General features: G+C 38.5%; 1 protein-coding gene and 1 pseudogene across 10 annotated transcripts in view; one reads left to right on the top strand and one right to left on the bottom strand.

The window, feature by feature from the left end:
• APOOL (apolipoprotein O like) overlaps positions 1–18,341 on the top strand; it is a 254,234-nt gene that overhangs the window by 25,059 nt on the left and 210,834 nt on the right. For 9 of the 10 annotated variants that reach the window (XM_077890171.1, XM_077890172.1, XM_077890167.1 and 6 more), the window contains one exon: positions 5,533–5,634. The exons of the other annotated variant lie outside the window; for it this stretch is intronic. In XM_077890171.1, coding sequence (XP_077746297.1) covers positions 5,533–5,634 — 102 coding nt within the window. The remainder of the gene's footprint in view (positions 1–5,532; positions 5,635–18,341) is intronic. 10 annotated transcript variants of the gene reach the window in all.
• On the bottom strand, positions 7,401–8,441 carry LOC144308245 (vacuolar protein sorting-associated protein 72 homolog pseudogene; annotated as a pseudogene).

Raw genomic sequence — 18,341 nt, 5'->3', positions numbered from 1 at the left:
GGAAGACATTTTATCAGGAAAAATGGAGTGAAGGTACTGAGGAAGGAATGTGTTTGACATGTTGGGGCCTTGGGGCCTAAAAAAATTAATTTGGCTAAGGTCAGAGGTGTATAGGGAAGGGTAGAGTAATCGTTGATTGTTGTTGAGCCAGGAGAACAAAATGGTATTTTAGAAAGATTAATTTAGCTTTCCCATATACTTTATTTAATCTTCTTTTGAAATTTAGTAGCAACTGAATTTTACACTGACAGCACCTTGAAAATCATCTCTTATTAGAGTGTTACTTTTCAAGTAAATAGAATGCTCTCAGTATTCCTTTCTCACATCCCCACAAAGTAGATAATAGCCTAATTTCTTTCCTATATATAGCACATACAGGTGTGTATATGTGTGTGTAAAATGGAGCTGTTTGGTGTTTTCTTTTAAATTCAGTTCCTGATTTTGACAACCATTAGTATTTGATCCTGATTAGCATTCTGACTAAAGTTGAATTTGCTAGTCTGTTGTGCCATTTCTGGAGGAGTTTCTTAAATTGTAAATTTGTGTAACTCCTATATTCCCTGTGTATATTTTTATTTAAAATTTTCTGTTTCTTTAATTTTTATTTAAAATAAACTTTTTACACTTCCAGGTGTTATTCAAAATAATTATATCATAATTATTGAGTGTTTAGAAATTCCAAAATAGTTTTGTTCTTTCATACATCATAATTAAACAGTGCTTTATTAATGCTTTAACATTAATATTCTATAATTTAATAATGTAGTAAAAGCCATATCTATCCAGGTCAAACTGGGCTGGGCAGTTACTTGTTCTGGCTAACTTAAGATAGGCTTTATAAGTGCTAGAGCTTTAATTCAGATGAAGATTATAATTCACGTGTACCAGGTACGTCCCATCCATCTTAAACTTTGCCAGTTCTAATATGCTTTATGCTGTATGTTATTCCTAACAAATAACAATATACAATATGCAAATGCAAATACAAATACAATGAACCTCAATGGGTATTGGACACAGAAATAACCTTAGAATTAATGCTATATTAAAAAGGTTTCTGGTGTCATTTACTTTTGTCCCATAGACGTGAAATAAAGTATATATATAATTTCTTAGCTTTGTGGGCAGTGTAACATTCTCAATAAACCAAAGGCAGCTTTTTTCTTAGTGCTTTTCTGCCCTCTAAAGGTCACTACTGGTATTTGTGTCCTTTTGCTTCTCCTTTTACATTGAAAATATTAGTAGGCTTTCTGCACCATTACAGAATACTTTCTGATGCATAGTAGGCATTCAAAAATATTGTTTACTCCTTTATTGTTACTAATGTATTAGTATTAGAGCACTAATAATATTTTATGAGCACTTTCATCTTCACATTCCTTCTCTTTTGCAGATGTGCTGCAGGTCACTACTTTCTCTTAGTGTTCCTCAATATTTAATTTCCAAGAAAAGACTGGACATCGTACACCTTTTAAAATGGCATGATCTATCTATCATCTATCTAGCTAGCTAGCTAGCTAGCTATTATATATATATATATATATATATATATATATATATATATATATATAACAAATATATATATTTAAAGGAGACAAAACAATAAGCAGATGCTTAACTATAGGGAACAAACAGGGTTACCAGAGGGGAGGTGGTAGGGGAATAGGTGAAATAGGTGAAGAGCATTAAGAGTACACTTATCTTGACAAACACTGAGAAATACATGAAATTGTTGAATTACTATACTGTACACCTGAAACTAATACAACACTATTTGTTAATTAACTACACTGGAATTAAAATAAAAATATATTTTTGGCAGCCCAGGTAGCTCAGTGGTTTGGCGCTGCCTTCAGACCAGGGCATGATCCTGGAGACCTGGGATCGAGTCCCACGTCAGGCTCCCTGCATGGAGCTTGCTTCTCCCTCTGCCTGTCTCTGCCTCTCTCTCTCTCCCTGTGTCTCTCATAAATAAATAAAATCTTAAATTAAAAAAATATATTTTTTAATTTTAATATTTTTTAATTAAAGTTTGATTTGTCAACATATAGTATGACACCCAGTGCTCATCCTGTCAAGTGCCCTTCTCAGTGCCTGTCACCCAGTCACCCCATCTCCCCACCTGCCTTCCCTTCCATTACCCTTTGTTTGTTTCCCAGAGTTAGGATTCTCTCATGTTTTGTCACCTTCCCTAATCTCACTCATTTTCCCTCCTTTCCCCTATAATTCCTTTCAATATTTCTTATATTCCCCGTATGAGTGATATGATTATTGTTTTACTCCAGTTGACTTACTTCACTCAGTATAATACCCTCCAGTTCTATCGATGCCAAAGCAAATGGTGGGTATTCGTTATTTCTAATGGCTGAGTAATTTCAATTGTATATATAGACCACATCTTCTTTATCCATTCATCTTTCAACTTTTTGTTTTGATAGAGTCACTTTATATCTAGTAATGCATTTTTTATATTCCCCAAATGAATGAGACCATATAATGTTTGTCCTTCTCCAGCTGACTTATTTCACTCTACATAATACCCTCCAGTTCCATCCATGTTGGAACAAATGGTGGGTATTTGTCATTTCAAATGGCTGAGTGATATTCCATTGTATACATAAACCACATCTTCTTTATCCATTCATCTTTTGATGGACACCGAGGCTCCTTCCACAGTTAGGCTATTGTGGACACTGCTGTTATGAACATTGAGGTACAGGTGTCCTGGTGTTTCACTGCATCTGTATCTTTGAGGTAAATCCCCAGTAGTGCAATTGCTGGGTTGTAGGGTAGCTCTATTTTTAACTCTTTGAGGAACCTCCACACAGTTTTCCAGAGTGGCTGTACCAGTTCACATTCCCACCAACACTGCAAGAGGGTTCCCTTTTCTCCACATCCTCTCCAACATGTGTGGTTTCCTGCCTTGTTAATTTTCGCCATTCTCACTGGTGTGAGGTGGTATCTCATTGTGGTTTTGATTTGTATTTCCCTGATGGCAAGTGATGTGGAGAATTTTCTCATGTGCTTCTTGGCCATGTCTTTGTCTTCCTCTGTGAAATTTTTGTTCATGTCTTTTGCCCATTTCATGATTGGATTGTTTGTTTCTTTGGTGTTGAGTTTAAGAAGTTCTTTATAGATCTTGGATACTAGCCCTTTGTCTGATATGTCATTTGCAAATATCTTCTCCCATTCTGTAGGTTGTCTTTTAGTTTTGTTAACTGTTTCTTTTGCTGTGCAGAAGCTTTTGGTCTTGATGAAGTCCCAATAGTTCATTTTTGCCAAGTAGTTCAGTTAATCTAGACTCTGGAGTACTGGATCATAAATATTGAACAATACCTATGAATTTATTTTATAGTCTATATATTATTTATTCTGTGAAGTAAGATGAATATACTCTGAGAAGATTAGGGTAATTGAAGATTTTTTAGCTATTAACATACTTCAAAAGAGTTTTTTTGTGTCTAAGGAATAAGATCTAATTATGTATTTTTAAAATAGCTTTTAAATGTGAGAATTGACATTCTTTAATCACTTCAGAGATACATGAACAAAATTTCTCAGTTGTATGGGAAAGCATCCTTGATGGCCTTAGTTTTAATAATTTTTTATTGAAAAATGACATAGATATGATGTAGAAATCTTATTACTGAATACCAAGTAGAAGAAATCAAAAGTGATGTCTTTTGGGAAGGCAGGCCTAGATAAATTATTCTGTGATGCTGACATATGTACCAGAGGGAGGCTTGAAGGGAAAATAACAGTGAACAAAATTTTTATTAGTACTGCATTTTCATTTTACCCTGTCTGGAGTCTCAGCCTCAATCAGAGTCATGCCTGGCTTAAAGAGGAAAAGCCTAACTAGTGGCTGTAGCTTCCCTTATTCTGCTCAGGAAATATTGAAAAAGTGTCAGAAATGAAGTATAGGCACTATCACTGTTAATAGAGAACATTTAGTGTCCTTTGGCTAGTATTTCTTCCAGTTCTTGTATACTTTCCCTTTTGTGTAAGCCAAAGAGACCTCTCTTCCTCTGGATGTCCTTTGTTGATTTCAGCAAGCATCCTTTCTTCTGTAAAAAATCAAGCTCTTAAAATATTTGTTCTCTGGAAAACTTTTCATTTGGCCTTAAATGGATAATCTTTGGGGATTATTTTGATACCTGAATGAACACTGGAGCACTTTGTTCTTAGAGCCAGTGATTTTCCTGCATTCTTTTTTAAAAAAATTATGTATTTATTTTAGAGAGAGAGAAAGAGAGCATAAGCAGGAAGGGCAGAAGGAGAGGGAAAGACTCTCAAGCAGACTCCGTGCTCAGTGCAGAGCCTGACACCAGGCTTGATGTCACAACACTGAGATCACGACCTTAGCCAAACCAAGAGTTGTTACTTAACCAACTCTGCCACCCAGGTGCCTCTTTCCTGCATTCTTAATCTAGATCAAGTTACATCCAAAACAAAATTCACTTTGGCTTTAGATTAAGTGTGAGATTCGTAAAAAGGAATATAAAAGATAGTGAAAGGGAATAAAGGGGAAAGGAGGAAAAATGAGTGGGAAATATCAGAGAGGGTGACAACATGAGAGACACCTAAGTCTGGGAAATGAACAAGGGGTAGTGGAGGGGGAGGTGGGAAGGGTGATGGGGTGACTGGGTGACAGGCACTGAGTGGGGCACTTGATGGGATGAGCACTGGGTGTTATACTATATGTTGGCAAATCAAACTCCAATAAAAAATTTAAAAATCTTTAAAAGATTTTATTTATTTATTCATTAGAGACACACACAGAGAGAGAGGCAGAGACACAGGCAGAGGGAGAAGCAGGTTCCATGCAGGGAGCCTGACGTGGGACTAGATCCCGGGTCTCCAGGATCATGCCCTGGGCTGAAGGCGGCGCTAAACCGCTGAGCCACCAGGGCTGTCCACTAAATAAATTTTTTTTAAAAGGAATGCTTTGAAAGGTTAGGAACAAAGGATTTGCAATGGAAGGAAATTATTTTTATAAATAATATAAATATAAATTGTATTTCAGGACACAACTTGAATCATTAGTATTCCAGATCACACTTCTCTTTTAGTTTCTCCATAGCATTTATCAATTTGTAGTATATTAATGTATCTATTGTGTTTATTGCCTGTCTGTGCTCTATTAGAATGTCATCTCCATAAGAGCAAGATTCTTTGTTTTGTTTACTGATATATTCGAAGCACTGAGCCATATATTTGTGTACTGAGTGAATACCATGATCTATCATACTTCATCCCTCAAATTTTGTATTCACTTCTTCTTGGTAATTATGTTATTGGTATATTCCGTATGAATAGACAGTTAACTAATAAAAATAAAACTTTACCATCTAAGATAAGAGAATTTTAGGAATTATACTCTAAAAATGTATGTAGCAATTTGGAGTGCTTGAGTTTTTTTATACTTTCAATAAAACCCATAGTGCTGCTTGGATACTCCCAAAATGTATCAGGAAATGGAGGATGGGGAGCTTTTCAATTAAAAATATCTTTTTGATATATCTTTCTTAGATGGGAAAGCTGACAACCGTACCTGCAGGTCTGATATGTACATCTATAACTGTGCATGCGGCTAAAGAAGAATACAAAAAGCAGCTTGTAAAACCAGAGCAGGTAATTCATCTACAAAAGTTTGTGAATTTTGTATAATATAAATATGATGCAAAAGCCATGAGTGCTTTTTTTTTCTTATTTATCTCTCTTCATCAGAAATAGAAGTATTTGTTAGGCATACTTTATAAGTTGAAAAAATAGTTGTGGAGTGTGTCAAAATAAACATTGTATTTATTATATTTAAATCAAACAGCTAAAATTCTAACTCCATTGGAAAAAAAATAGTGATTTTTCTTAGTGGATAATCAGTTAGTAGTACAGAATTTTAGTACTTAAAAGCAGTCTGATTTTTCTTCTTGGCAAATTTATACAAGTACACCTAATTTTGGAAAACCTTGGTTTAAGGGATGCCTGGGTGGCTCTGTGGTTGAGCGTCTGACTTTGGCCGAGGGCATGATCCTGGAATTCCGGGATCCACTCCCACATCAGGCTCCCTGCAAGGGGCCTGCTTCTCTTTCTGCCTGTGTCTCTGCCTCTCTCTCTCTCTCTGTGTGTCTCATGAATAAATAAATCTTAAAAAAAAAGAAAACCTTAGTTTAAGAAATTCATTAAGACCTCAGCTTTGAAAATCACCTTAAATGTTTTCTAGGTCAGCCTTCTGTATGGCACTGTAGTCACCTCTACAAGAGGCACACTTAATGGCTATTTATCTTCTTTTAAGATTTTATTTATTCATGAGAGACAGAGAGAGAGACACACACACACAGGCAGAGGGAGAGAGAGAGAGAGAACAAGAGAGAGACACAGGCAGAGGGAGAAGCAGGTTCCATGCAGGGAGCCTGACCTGGGACTAGATCCCGGCTCTGCAGGATCATGCCCTGGGCTGAAGGCGGCGCTAAACCGCTAAGCCACCGGGGCTGCCCGCTATTTATCTTCTATAACAATAAAACTCTGGATAAAGGTACCTAAGGTAGTCCATCCATCTTCTAGCAGTTCTCATTCAATTTAAGGTCCTTCTTTTATGTCAAACACAAACCTGTCTCATTAATAAGTTCTATCCTTTGGCCTTGTATCTCTTGGCATTGGTACCATATAGAAAAATTCTCATCACTCTTCCACAAAACAACTCTTCAAATATCAGTTACACCTTAAGTGATCTTGCATCCTAGATATTAGTAGCTTTAACCCTTATATGTCATAACTTAGAGTTCTTGCACTATAATGGCCATTCTTTGCCAATCATGTTTAGAATGGTTAATGTTTTTTTCAGATGACTGTAGGATAAAGTAAGATTCTGACTTCTCTTGTTCTAGATAATATATTTCCATTAATACTGCCTGAGCAATACAAATATACAAATACAAATATATTTGTTTGAATGTCCTTATAATTAGCCTTGCTTATAATCAGATTTTAACAATGACATAGTGAACTTGGAGTTCTCTAAAATTAATTAAACCTCTTTATATGGGCTATCGGTAAGCTCTGTCATTTTCCAGTCTGTACTTACGTATATGGACTTTTTTTACTCCGTTACAGGTACAATTATGCCTATATAACTTGAATCTTATTGATCTAGTCTATCGTACCAGATTGTTGATACCTAATTGTGGCTATTGATTCTATTCACCATTGTACTTTTTTTAAGGGGATCTTTTTCTTTTATTAGATTAAAAAACAGAACAAGGAGGAACTGGGGGAAAGAGATATAGAAAAGGGCTGGGTGAAGCTCAGAGATTACGAAGGGGAGAAGCAGGGAAAGGAGGGGGAACATTTGGAGCCCCAGGTCAGGGCAGGAAAGAGGTTTCTGAAGATCAAACATCTCGTTATTTGATAGCAATTTTCTGGTGCAAGGATTGGGGTCCAGAACCAGGGAGAGGCTTGGGAAGTGCTGAAGCAAGTGTGTGGCAATCCATGGGCAGTGGTGTTCTACTTGTAGGCCTCATGGGTGATCTTAAAGGTTTGAGCAGTGGTGTAGGGGATGTCTGTGACAGGGTCCCAGTACAGGGCTTAGCAGTGCGTCACAAGGCAGACCTCCCAAACAGGGACCTTTCAGGGCTACTCTTGGGGAAACCTTTCTTCCCTTGATTGTCACATCGTCACTGAAAATGGTGAAGGTATAGGAGCAATGAGGAGGAGGGTTGATAGGTCCAATGCTGGCATGGGGAGTCAGTGCAGAAGCTGTGGGAGCAAGCAGTCCTTCCATATTCATGTTCTTTTCTTTAGGGCCTGGCTCCTCAACAGGTAGCACTGCCACTGAATGATATTATGGGCCCAGGGCACATCTGCTTCTTATGCACCTGCTGCTTTTTGTCAACCTGGAGCTGCTCATATATTTCAAGTGAATGTAAGTTGAGCTCCTCTGTGATCCTGGCCTCTCTGAGCAGCTCTTCATGGGTCAGTGGCCACTCACAATGTGGACCCTTTCACTGCCTCTCCAGTACCCAAAGGAATGTCTGTCATGTATGCTTAGTTGTAGACGGACACATGGAATTTCTGTCAGAGCCATTTTCTTCTAGTTCATAGTGGCAGCAGTTCCTTCTTTTATCAGGCCTTCTGAGAGTTACTAGCTGGAGTACTGACTTTTTGAGGTCTCAAGATCTTGAGAAGTTCCTTATATGCTTTGGTGACTACTGGGCACTTCCTTCTTCGCTCTTCCACTTCTCTGTCACTGGATGGTTCATTCCTTTTGTGGATGTCAAAGTCAGAGTCCCCCTAATCCTCTGTCTGACTGGTGCTTTTGCCTTTGATCCTCGTTTATTTCTCAGTTCCTTTGTGATACCCCCATGTGACATCTGGTAGAACTCATCTTCCTCCTCTGACTCCAGGAGCCCAGAAACCTGGATACCCACCCCAGCCAAATGCATAACATCTACCAAGACTACACTGCTACCAGCAGCCCCTCATCCAGTGCTTTGTTCACCATTGCACTTTTTATCTTTTCCAGCCTCAATTCACCCCTAAGGTTTACCGGCATGGTTAGAGAAATGTATATAAATCTGAATCTGAATCCTGAGTCCACCACTAACTATTTGGATGATATTAGAATTTTTAATGGTGCCATAAATATTTGGTTGTATGAATATACCATTATCAAAAATAAAACTTCCATAATTTTTTTGAAATTTAGAATATTTCGGGCAGCCCCGGTGGCGCAGCCATTTAGTGCCGCCAGCAGCCCAGGGCGTGATCCTGGAGACCCGGGATCAAGTCCCACGTCAGGCTCTCTGTATGGTGCCTGCTTCTCCCTCTGCCTGTGTCTCTGCCTCTCTCTCTGTCTCTATGAATAAATAAATAAAATCCTTAAAAAAAAGAAATTTAGGATATTTCCAATTATTATGGTATTATAATTAGTGCTTCAATGAAACACTTGGTAGATAAATCTTTATGTACGGCTATAAATATTTCCTTGAAATAAACTTCTAGATACAGAGTTGTAGGCCAGAGAGCATAAAAGTTAACAATACATTGCCAAACTGAATATGCATAAAGTAGTATTCATTTAACAAAAGTTTTTTTTTTTCCTGACTTCCTCTTGTATGTGTATGAGGAAGTGTTATAAGCACTGGGTAGACTTTTATTAATTTTCATTTGAAGTCTGTGATAGTCAGTTCCCTACATGCTAACTCTCAGTTTTCTCTCTTTATTAATCTTAGAGTGATGATTTTAAGCATACTTTGACACACTCATCCTTAAAAAGCTGAAAATCTAGGTAGGAGACTAGGTAGCATGGTCCTGCATAGCTGCGTTTACATATTTCTGAATTAAAAAAAAAATTTGTGCTATTTACTAATTATAAAATACATGGAATTCCTTATTTATTTTATTCCACAATACATTTTATTTTTAATTTATTTTTCATTCTTTTTCTAAATTTAAATTCAATTAGCCAAAATATAGTACATACTTAGTTTCTTTTCTTTTATTTGTATATTTTTTATTGGAGTTCAATTTGCCAACATATAGCATAACACCCAGTGCTCATCCTGTCAAGTGCCCCCCTCAGTACCCAACACCCAGTCACCCCAATCCCCTGCCCGCCACCCTTTCCACCACCCCTTGTTCATTTCCCAGAGTTAGGTGTCTTTTATGTTCTGTCACCCTCACTGATATTTCCCATTCGTTTTTTCTCCTTTCCCCTTTATTCCCTTTCATATTTTTTATATTCCCCAAATGAATGAGACCATATAATGTTTGTCGTTCTCCAATTGACTTGCTTCACTCAGCATAATACCCTCCAGTTCTATCCATGTTGAAGCAAATGGTGGGTATTTGTCGTTTCTAATGGCTTAGTAATATTCCATTTTGTGTGTGTGTGTGCGTGTGTGTGTCTGCATGTGTGTGTGTGTGTGTGTATATATATATATATATATATATCTCACATCTTCCTTATCTATTCATCTTATGATGGACACTGAGGCTCCTTCCACAGTTAGGCTATTGTGGACATTGCTGCTATAAACATTGGGGTGCAGGTGTCCTGCCGCTTCATTGCATCTATATCTTTGGGGTAAATCCCCAGCAGTGCAATTGCTGGGTTGTAGGGCAAATCTATTTTTAACTCTTTGAGTAACCTCCACACAGTTTTCCAGAGTGGCTGCACGAGTTCACACTCCCACCAAAAGTGCAAGCAAGAGGGTTCCCCTTTCTCCACATCCTCTCCAACATTTGTTGTTTCCTGTCGTGTTAATTTTTGACATTCTCACTGGTGTGAGGTGGTATCTCATTGTGGTTTTGATTTGTATTTCCCTGATGGCAAGTGATGCAGAGCATTTTCTCCTGTGCTTGTTGGCCATGTGTATGTCTTCTTTGGTGAAATTTCTGTTTATGTATTTTGCCCATTTCATGATTGGATTGTTTGTTTCTTGGCTGTTGAGTTTAATAAGATCTTGGATACTAGCCCTTTATCTGATACATCATTTGCAAATATCTTATCCCATTCTGTAGGTTGTCTTTGAGTTTTGTTGACTGTTTCTTTTGCTGTGCAAAAGCTTCTTATCTTGATGAAGTTTCAATAGTTCATTTTTGCTTTTGTTTCTCTTGCCTTCCTGAATGTATCTTGCAAGAATTTGCTGTGGCCGAGTTCAAAAAGGGTGTTGCCTGTGTTCTCCTTTAGGATTTTGATGGATTCATGTCTCCCATTTAGATCTTTCATCCATTTTGAGTTTATCTTTGTGTATGGTGTAAGACAATGGTCTAGTTTCATTCTTCTGCATGTGGCTGTCCAATTTTCCCAGCACCATTTATTGAAAAGACTTTTTTCCAGTGGATAGTCTTTCCTGCTTTGTCGAATATTAGTTGACCATAAAGTTGAGGGTCCACTTCTGGATTCTCTAATCTGTTCCATTGATCTATGTGTCTGTTTTTGTGCCAGTACCACACTGTCTTGATGATCACAGCTTTATAGTACTACTTGAAATATGGCATCGTGATGCCCCTGTCTGGTTTTCTTTTTCAATATTCCCCTGGCTATTCGGGGTTTTTTATGATTCCACACAAATCTTAAGATGATTTGTTCCAACTCTCTGAAGAAAGTCCATGGTATTTTGATAGGGATTGCATTAAATGTGTAAATTGCCCTGGGGAGCATTGACATTTTCACAATATTAATTCTTCCAATCCATGACTATGGAATATTTTTCCATCTCTTTGTGTCTTCCTCAATTTCTTTCAGAAGTGTTCTATACTTTTTAGGGTATAGATCCTTTACCTCTTTGGTTTGGTTTATTCCTAGGTATCTTATCTTTTTGGGTGCAACTGTAAATGGGATTGACTCTTTAATTTCTCTTTCTTCAGTCTCACTGTTAGTGTATAGAAATGCCACTGATTTCTGGGCATTGATTTTGTATCCTGCCATGCTGCCGAATTGCTGTATGAGTTCAAGCTATCTTGGGGTGAAGGCTTTTGGGTTTTCTATGTATAGTATCATGTCATCTGCGAAGAGGGAGAGTTTGACTTCTTCTTTGCCAATTTGAATTTCTTTTATTTCTTTTTGTTGCCTGATTGCTGAGGCTATGACTTCTAGTACTATGTTGAATAGTATTGGTGAGAGTGGACATCCCTGTCGTGTTCCTGATCTTCCGGGAAAGGCTCCCAGTGTTCCCCCATTGAGAATGATATTTGCTGTGGGCTTTTCGTAGATGGCTTTTAAGATGTCGAGGAATGTTCCCTCTATCCCTACATTCTGAAGAGTTTTGATCAGGAATGGATGCTGTATTTTGTCAAATGCTTTCTCTGCATCTATAGAGAGGATCATATGGTTCTTGTTTTTTTCTCTTGCTTATATGATAAATCACATTGATTGCTTTACGAGTGTTGAACCAGCCTTGCATCCCGGGGATAAATCTCACTTCGTCACAGTGAATAATCTTAAGGTACTGTTGGATCCTATTCGCTAGTATCTTGCTGAGAATATTTGAATCCATGTTCATCAGGGATATTGGTCTATAATTCTCCTTTTTGGTGGGGTCTTTGTCTGATTTTGGAATTAAGGTGATGCTGGCCTCGTAGTACGAGTGGAAGTATTCCATCTCTTTCTATCTTTGTGAACAGCTTTAGTAGAATAGGTAGTGTTCTTTAAACGTTTGATAGAATTCCCCCCGGGAATCAATCTGGCCCTGGACTTTTGTGTCTTGGGAGGTTTTTGATGATTGCTTCAATTTCCTCCATGGTTATTGGCCTGTGCAGGTTTTCTATTTTTTCCTGTTCCAGTTTGGGTAGTTTGTGGTTTTCCAGAAATGCGTCCATTTCTTCTAGATTACCTAATTTATTGGCGTATAGCTGCTCATAATATGTTTTAAAAATCGTTTATATTTCCTTGGTGTTGGTGGTGATCTCTCCTTTCTCATTCATTATTTTATTAATTTGAGTTTTCTCTCTCTTCTTTTTAATAAGGCTGGCTAATGGTTTATTTATCTTACTAATTCGTTCAAAGAACCAACTCCTTGTTTTGTTGATCTGTTCCACAGTTCTTCTGGTCTCATTTCATTGAGATCTGCTCGAGTCTTTATTTTCTTCTTCTGCTGGGTGTAGGATATATTTGCTGTCTTTTCTCTAGCTCCTTTAGGTGGAAGGTTAGCTTTTTTCCTTCCAGTTTTTGAATGGATGCTTGTATTGCGATGTATTTCCCCCTCAGGACTGCTTTTGCTGTCCCACAGATTTTGAACGGTTGTATCTTCATTCTCATTAGTTTCCATGATTTTTTTTAATTCTTCTCTAATTTCCTGGTTAACCCTTTCATCTTTAGCAGGATGTTCCTTAACCTCCACGTGTTTCAAATCCTTCCAAACTTCTTGTGATTTAGTTCTAATTTCAAAGCTTTATAGTCTGAAAATACGCAGAGGAAGATCCCATTCTTTTGGTATCGGTTAAGACCTGATTTGTGACCCAGTATATGGTCTATTCTGGAGAAAGTTCCATGTGCACTTGAGAGGAATATGTATTCAGTTGGGTTTGTATGTAAAGTTCTGTATGCATGTGTTAAATCCATCTGGTCCATTGTATCATTTAAAGCTCTTGTTTCTTTGGAGATGTTTTGTTTAGAATACCTGTCGATTATAGAAAGCGCTAGATTGAAGTCACCAAGTATAAGTGTCTTATTATCTAAGTATGTCTTAACTTTGGTTATTAATTGATTTAAATATTTGGCAGCTCCCACATTCGGGGCATATATATTGATGATTGTTAAGTCCTCTTGTTGGATAGAACAGTTAAGTATGATATAGTGTCCCTCTTCATTTCTCACTACAGTCTTTAGGGTAAATTTTAGTTTATTTGATATAAGGATAGCTACCCCTGCTTTCTTTTGAGGACCATTTGAATGTACATCGTTCTCCAGCCTTTTATTTTCAGGGTGTAGGTGTCCTTCTGTCTAAAATGAGTCTCTTGTAGGCAGCAAATAGATGGGTCCTGCTTTTTTATCCAGTTTGAAACCCTGCGCCTTTTGATGGGGTCATGAAGCCCATTGACGTTCAGAGTTACTATTGAACGATATGAGTTTAGTGTCATGATACCTATTCAGTCCCTGTTTTTTGTGGAATGTTCCATTGGACTTCTTCTTAAAGGGGAATTTTGAGAGTCCCCCTTAAAATTTCTTGCAGAGCTTGTTTGGAGGTCACATATTCTTTCAATTCCTGCCTGTCTTGGAAGCTATTTATCTCTCCTTCTATTCTGAATGAGAGCCTTGCTGGCTAAAGTATTCTTGGCTGCATGTTTTTCTCATTTAGGACCCTGAATATATCCTGCCAGCCCTTTCTGGCCTGCCAGGTCTCTGTGGTGAGGTCTGCTGTTAATCTGATATTTCTCCCCATATACATTAGGGATCTCTTGTCTCTTGCTGCTTTAAGGATCTTCTCTTTATCTTTGGAATTTGCAAGGTTAACTATTAAATGTCGAGGTGTTGAACGGTTTTTATTGATTTTAGGGGGGGGGATCTCTCTATTTCCTGGATCTGAATGCCTGTTTCCCTTCCCAGATTAGGAAAGTTTTCAGCTATGATTTGTTCAAATACATATTCTGGACCTCTGTCCCTTTTGGTGCCCTCGGGAACTCCAATTAAACGTGGGTTTTTCTTCCTCAGGCTGTCATTTATTTACCTTAATCTATCCTCATGGTCTTTTAATTGTTTGTCTCTTTTTTCCTCAGTTTCCCTCTTTGCCATCAACTTGTCTTCTATATCACTCACTCGTTCTTCCACCTCGTTAACCCTCGTCGTTAGGACTTCTAGTTTGGATTGCATCTCATTCAATTGATTTTTAATTTCTGCCTGATTAGATCTAAATTCTGCAGTCATGAAGTCTCTTGAGTCCTTTATTCTTTTTTCTAGAGCCACCAGTAGCTTTATAATAGTGCTTGTGAATTGGCTTTCTGACATTGAATTGTAATCCTGATTTTGTAACTCTGTGGTAGAGAGATCTGTTTCTGATTCTTTCTTTTGAGGGGAGTTTTTCCTTCTAGTCATTTTTCTCAGTGCAGCATGTCCAAAAACAAGTTGTATTGGGAAAAGGAGAAAAAGAGAGGAGAGAAAGAAGGAAAGAAAAGAGAAAAAGAAAAAAGGAAAAAGGAAGAAAAAAGGTAAAGAGAATAAAAAGAGAAAGAAGAAAACGGCGGGGGGAAGCAAACAGAAATCAAAAAGCAAAAAAGAAAAAAAAAATAAAGCACGGTGGAGGATCTTCTGATTCTGTATACTTTAAGTCCCTTGACTTCCCCTGGAACTTGTCTGTCTATCTGATCTTCTGGGGGAGGGGCATATTTTGTCTGATTTTCAGGTGTTAGCACTTGGGGGAGCTGCTCTGCCTCCTGCCTGGTGCAGGGCTCAATGGGGGTTGTTTACCCTGTGAGGCCCCAGGAGGAACAACCACAGTGGAGGCGGCCAGCTCTGGAGCCCTCGATTCAGCTCTTGAAGTAACTACAGAGCTCTCAGCCTGCAGGGGCCTGGATGCTCCAGGGGCGGGGCCGCTGATCTGCTCAGCTTGGGGTCGCCTGGTGGCAAGAGCGTCCTTGCTGTCCTGGGCCCTCCCGGCCTCTGCCTGTCCCGGGGGAGGCCAGATCCTGGTCTGTGTCCCCGGCGCCCTGTGCTCCCGGGCCTCCGCTCTTGGATTCGTGCTCCCGACCTTGCAGCCCCTCTCCGCGGAGCCTCTGCCCGAGCCCCTCTGAGCTGCTCCCGGATCCAGCTGTGAGCGCGCTGCAGCCCTTTAGGGAGCTCAGCCACGGGGTGTGGCGCGCTCTCCCTGGGCTGCAGGTGCTCTGTTAGTGTCCCTGGGAGCCTGAGGGCATCCCCGCCCCTCCTGGGGTCCTGCTCTAACTCCCTGCGAGCATCTTTCCCACCCGGAAGATTGGTGAAGCTTCTGCTCCTCTGGTCCGGGGCTTTCCTGTCCTGGGGTCACTTGCCCAGGCCTTAGCCTGGCTCCTCGCTGGGCCCCTCCCCCTTGGATGCCTTTTGTTTCTTCTTTTCTTTTTTCCCCCGTCTTCCTACCTTGATAGAAGTGTGAACTCTTCTCACTGTAGCATTCCAGCTGTTCTCTCTTTAAATCTCAGGCCGAATTCGTAGGTTTTCAGGATTATTTGATGTTATCTAGGTAATTTGGTGGGGACAGGTGACTTGGGGATCCTACTCTTCCGCCATATTGCCCCACCTCCCTTTTTTATTTTTTAAAAACTTTTAAAAACTTTCTATCTTTTAGAAAGAGAGCATGGTGGGGGTGTGCAGAGAGAGAAATCTCAAGCAGACTCCCTACTGAGAGTTGGAGCCTGATGTGGGGCTCAAGCCCACAACCCTAAGTCAAAGTCAAGAGTTGGACACTCAACCACTAGAGCCACCCCAGTGCTCCAAGAGGCCCTTTAAAAAGGGAATCTGTTTCCTATAGTGCTTTGAATCTCTTGGATGTTAGTCCCTTTGGTTTTTTAAAAAGGTAGACTTTGGAAGGCTCATCTCTACAGTGCAGATCCCAGGCATTGGGGTGTCAGATGTGGGCTATCAACCCCTCACTCCTCCAGGATAAACACTGGACTTGTTAGATCCTTCTCTATTGTGTGTTGTCTTGACAAGAGTTTGGGTTTTTGGGGAGATTTTGTCTTTGTCTCTCTTACTTGTCTCAATGTGATCTTTTTATCCTTTTTGTGTTGAAGCAGTTCATTTACTTTTCATATAGATTCATTCATGTTTAAGACTGTAATATCTCTGGTTATTTAAAAATTTTTTATATATTTTTATTGGAGTTCCATTTGCCAACATATAGTACAACACCCAGTGCTCATCCCGTCAAGTGCCCTCCTCAGTGCCCCTCACCCAGTCACCCCGTCTCCCCACTCACCTCCCCTTCCACTACCCCTTGTTTGTTTCCCAGGGTTAGGAGTCTTTCATGTTCTGTCACCCTCTCTGATTTTTCCCACTCATTTTCTCTCCTTTCCCCTTTAATCCCTTTCACTATTTTTTATATATTCCCCAAATGAGTGAAACCATATAATGTTTGTGCTTCTCTGATTGACTTACTTCACTCAGCATAATACCCTCCAGTTCTATCCATGCTGAAGCACATAGTTGGGTATTCGTCATTTCTAATGGCTGAGTAATATTCCATTGTATATATAGACCACATCTTCTTTCAACTTTTTGTCTTGATAGAGTCACTTTATATCTAGTAATGCATTCTCTCTTAAGGTCTATTTTTTTAATACTTTAAAAAAACTTATCTAATATTAATATAGCTTGTGGTAGCTTTCTTTTGGTTGCAATTTTCCAGTATGCATTTACAATTTTCTTTCAGCCTTTCTAAATAGTTATTGTAGGAATGCCTCATGCATAGCATGTGACTATGTTTATGCAATCTGATGTTTTCATTGGCTTTTAATTAAATCATCTTATCCATTTGTATTTGTTAAGTTATTACCTTTAGAATTCTACAAACGTTTGTGGATTTTTTTGTTTTTTTGTTTTTTTTGTTTTTACTTCTTCTGTTCTTTTATTTTCTTTCTTGTGGGTTTTTTTTTTTTAGATTATTTTTCCTTTTTATTTTTCTACACAACAAAGTTTCTTGATTGTGACTTCTGATTTTCTTTCAGGGATGAACCTAGAAGTTTTAACCTCCATTTCTTTTTGAGTGTGATCAATATATATTTACCCTCCATCTGAACAATATTGAGAACTTAGAATATTTTAATTTATGTCATCACCTCTTATACTATATTGATATTCAGAAATTTAGTTCTATTTTTAAAATACAGGCATAAGACCGTATTATTTCATCTATTCATTACTTATGTTTACCCACATATTTACTATTTTCTTTGGTGATCATTCCTTCTTGTATCTCAGACCTTCTCAGTAAAAATATTTTTTTCTGCCTCAAGTACATCATTTAAAATTTCCAAATCAGGAATGGAGGTCAGACACCAATGGCCAGTGATTTAATCAAACATGCCTATGAAATGAAACCTTTAAAAAAAAAAAAACAAAAGAAGGGGCACCTGGGTGGCTCAGTCATTTGAGTGTGTAACTCTTGGTTTTGGCTCAAGTCATAATCTTATGGGTCCTGAGATAGAGCTCTAAATCAGGCTCCACACTCAGTCAGGAGTCTGCTTCTCTACCTCTTACTCTGCTCGTCCCCCTGCTCACATGCTCTCTCTCTGAATAAATAAATAAATCTTTAAAAAAGGCAACCAAAAGTATGGGGTTTGAAGAGCTTCCACTTTGAGCACATGGAGATGTTGGTAGGATCGTGCATCTGGAGACGGCATGGAAGCTACATGCCCTTTCCCCACACCTTGCCCTGTACATTTCCTCCATTGGGCTGTTTCTGAGTTATATCCTTTAATAATAAACTAGTGATCAAGTAAATAAGTATGATCTAGTAAGTAAGTAAATAAACTGCTTAATGAGGGTGATTTCGTTGCAGACTAGCTTGGGTCTTATCTGTCTGAATGTGTCCCTATGCCCCCCACATTTTTGAAACAGAAATATTTTATTGAGTATATAATTCCCAGTTGGGTTACTTCCTTTTAGCACATTAAAGATATCTTGTACAATGCTGTTTTTGAGAAATCAAAATTTTATCTAATATTTATTCCTTTGAAGCTAATCTGTTATCTGGCTTTTATTTTTAAAATCCCTTCTTTGTCATTGGCCCTATGGAGTTTTACTATTATGTATCTAATTGGGGATTATTTTTTCTTTATCTTATTTGGGATATGTTGGATTTCTGAATCTCTCAAGTGTTTAGTTCAGTCCTGGAAAAATCGTGGCCATTCTATTTAAATATTATCCCTGCCCC

Source organism: Canis aureus, chromosome X (genome assembly GCF_053574225.1).
Source record: "Canis aureus isolate CA01 chromosome X, VMU_Caureus_v.1.0, whole genome shotgun sequence".
In the NCBI taxonomy this organism is placed as follows: domain Eukaryota; kingdom Metazoa; phylum Chordata; class Mammalia; order Carnivora; family Canidae; genus Canis; species Canis aureus.
Note: the sequence above shows the minus strand (reverse complement) of the source record. Positions and strands in the feature narration are given on the sequence as shown.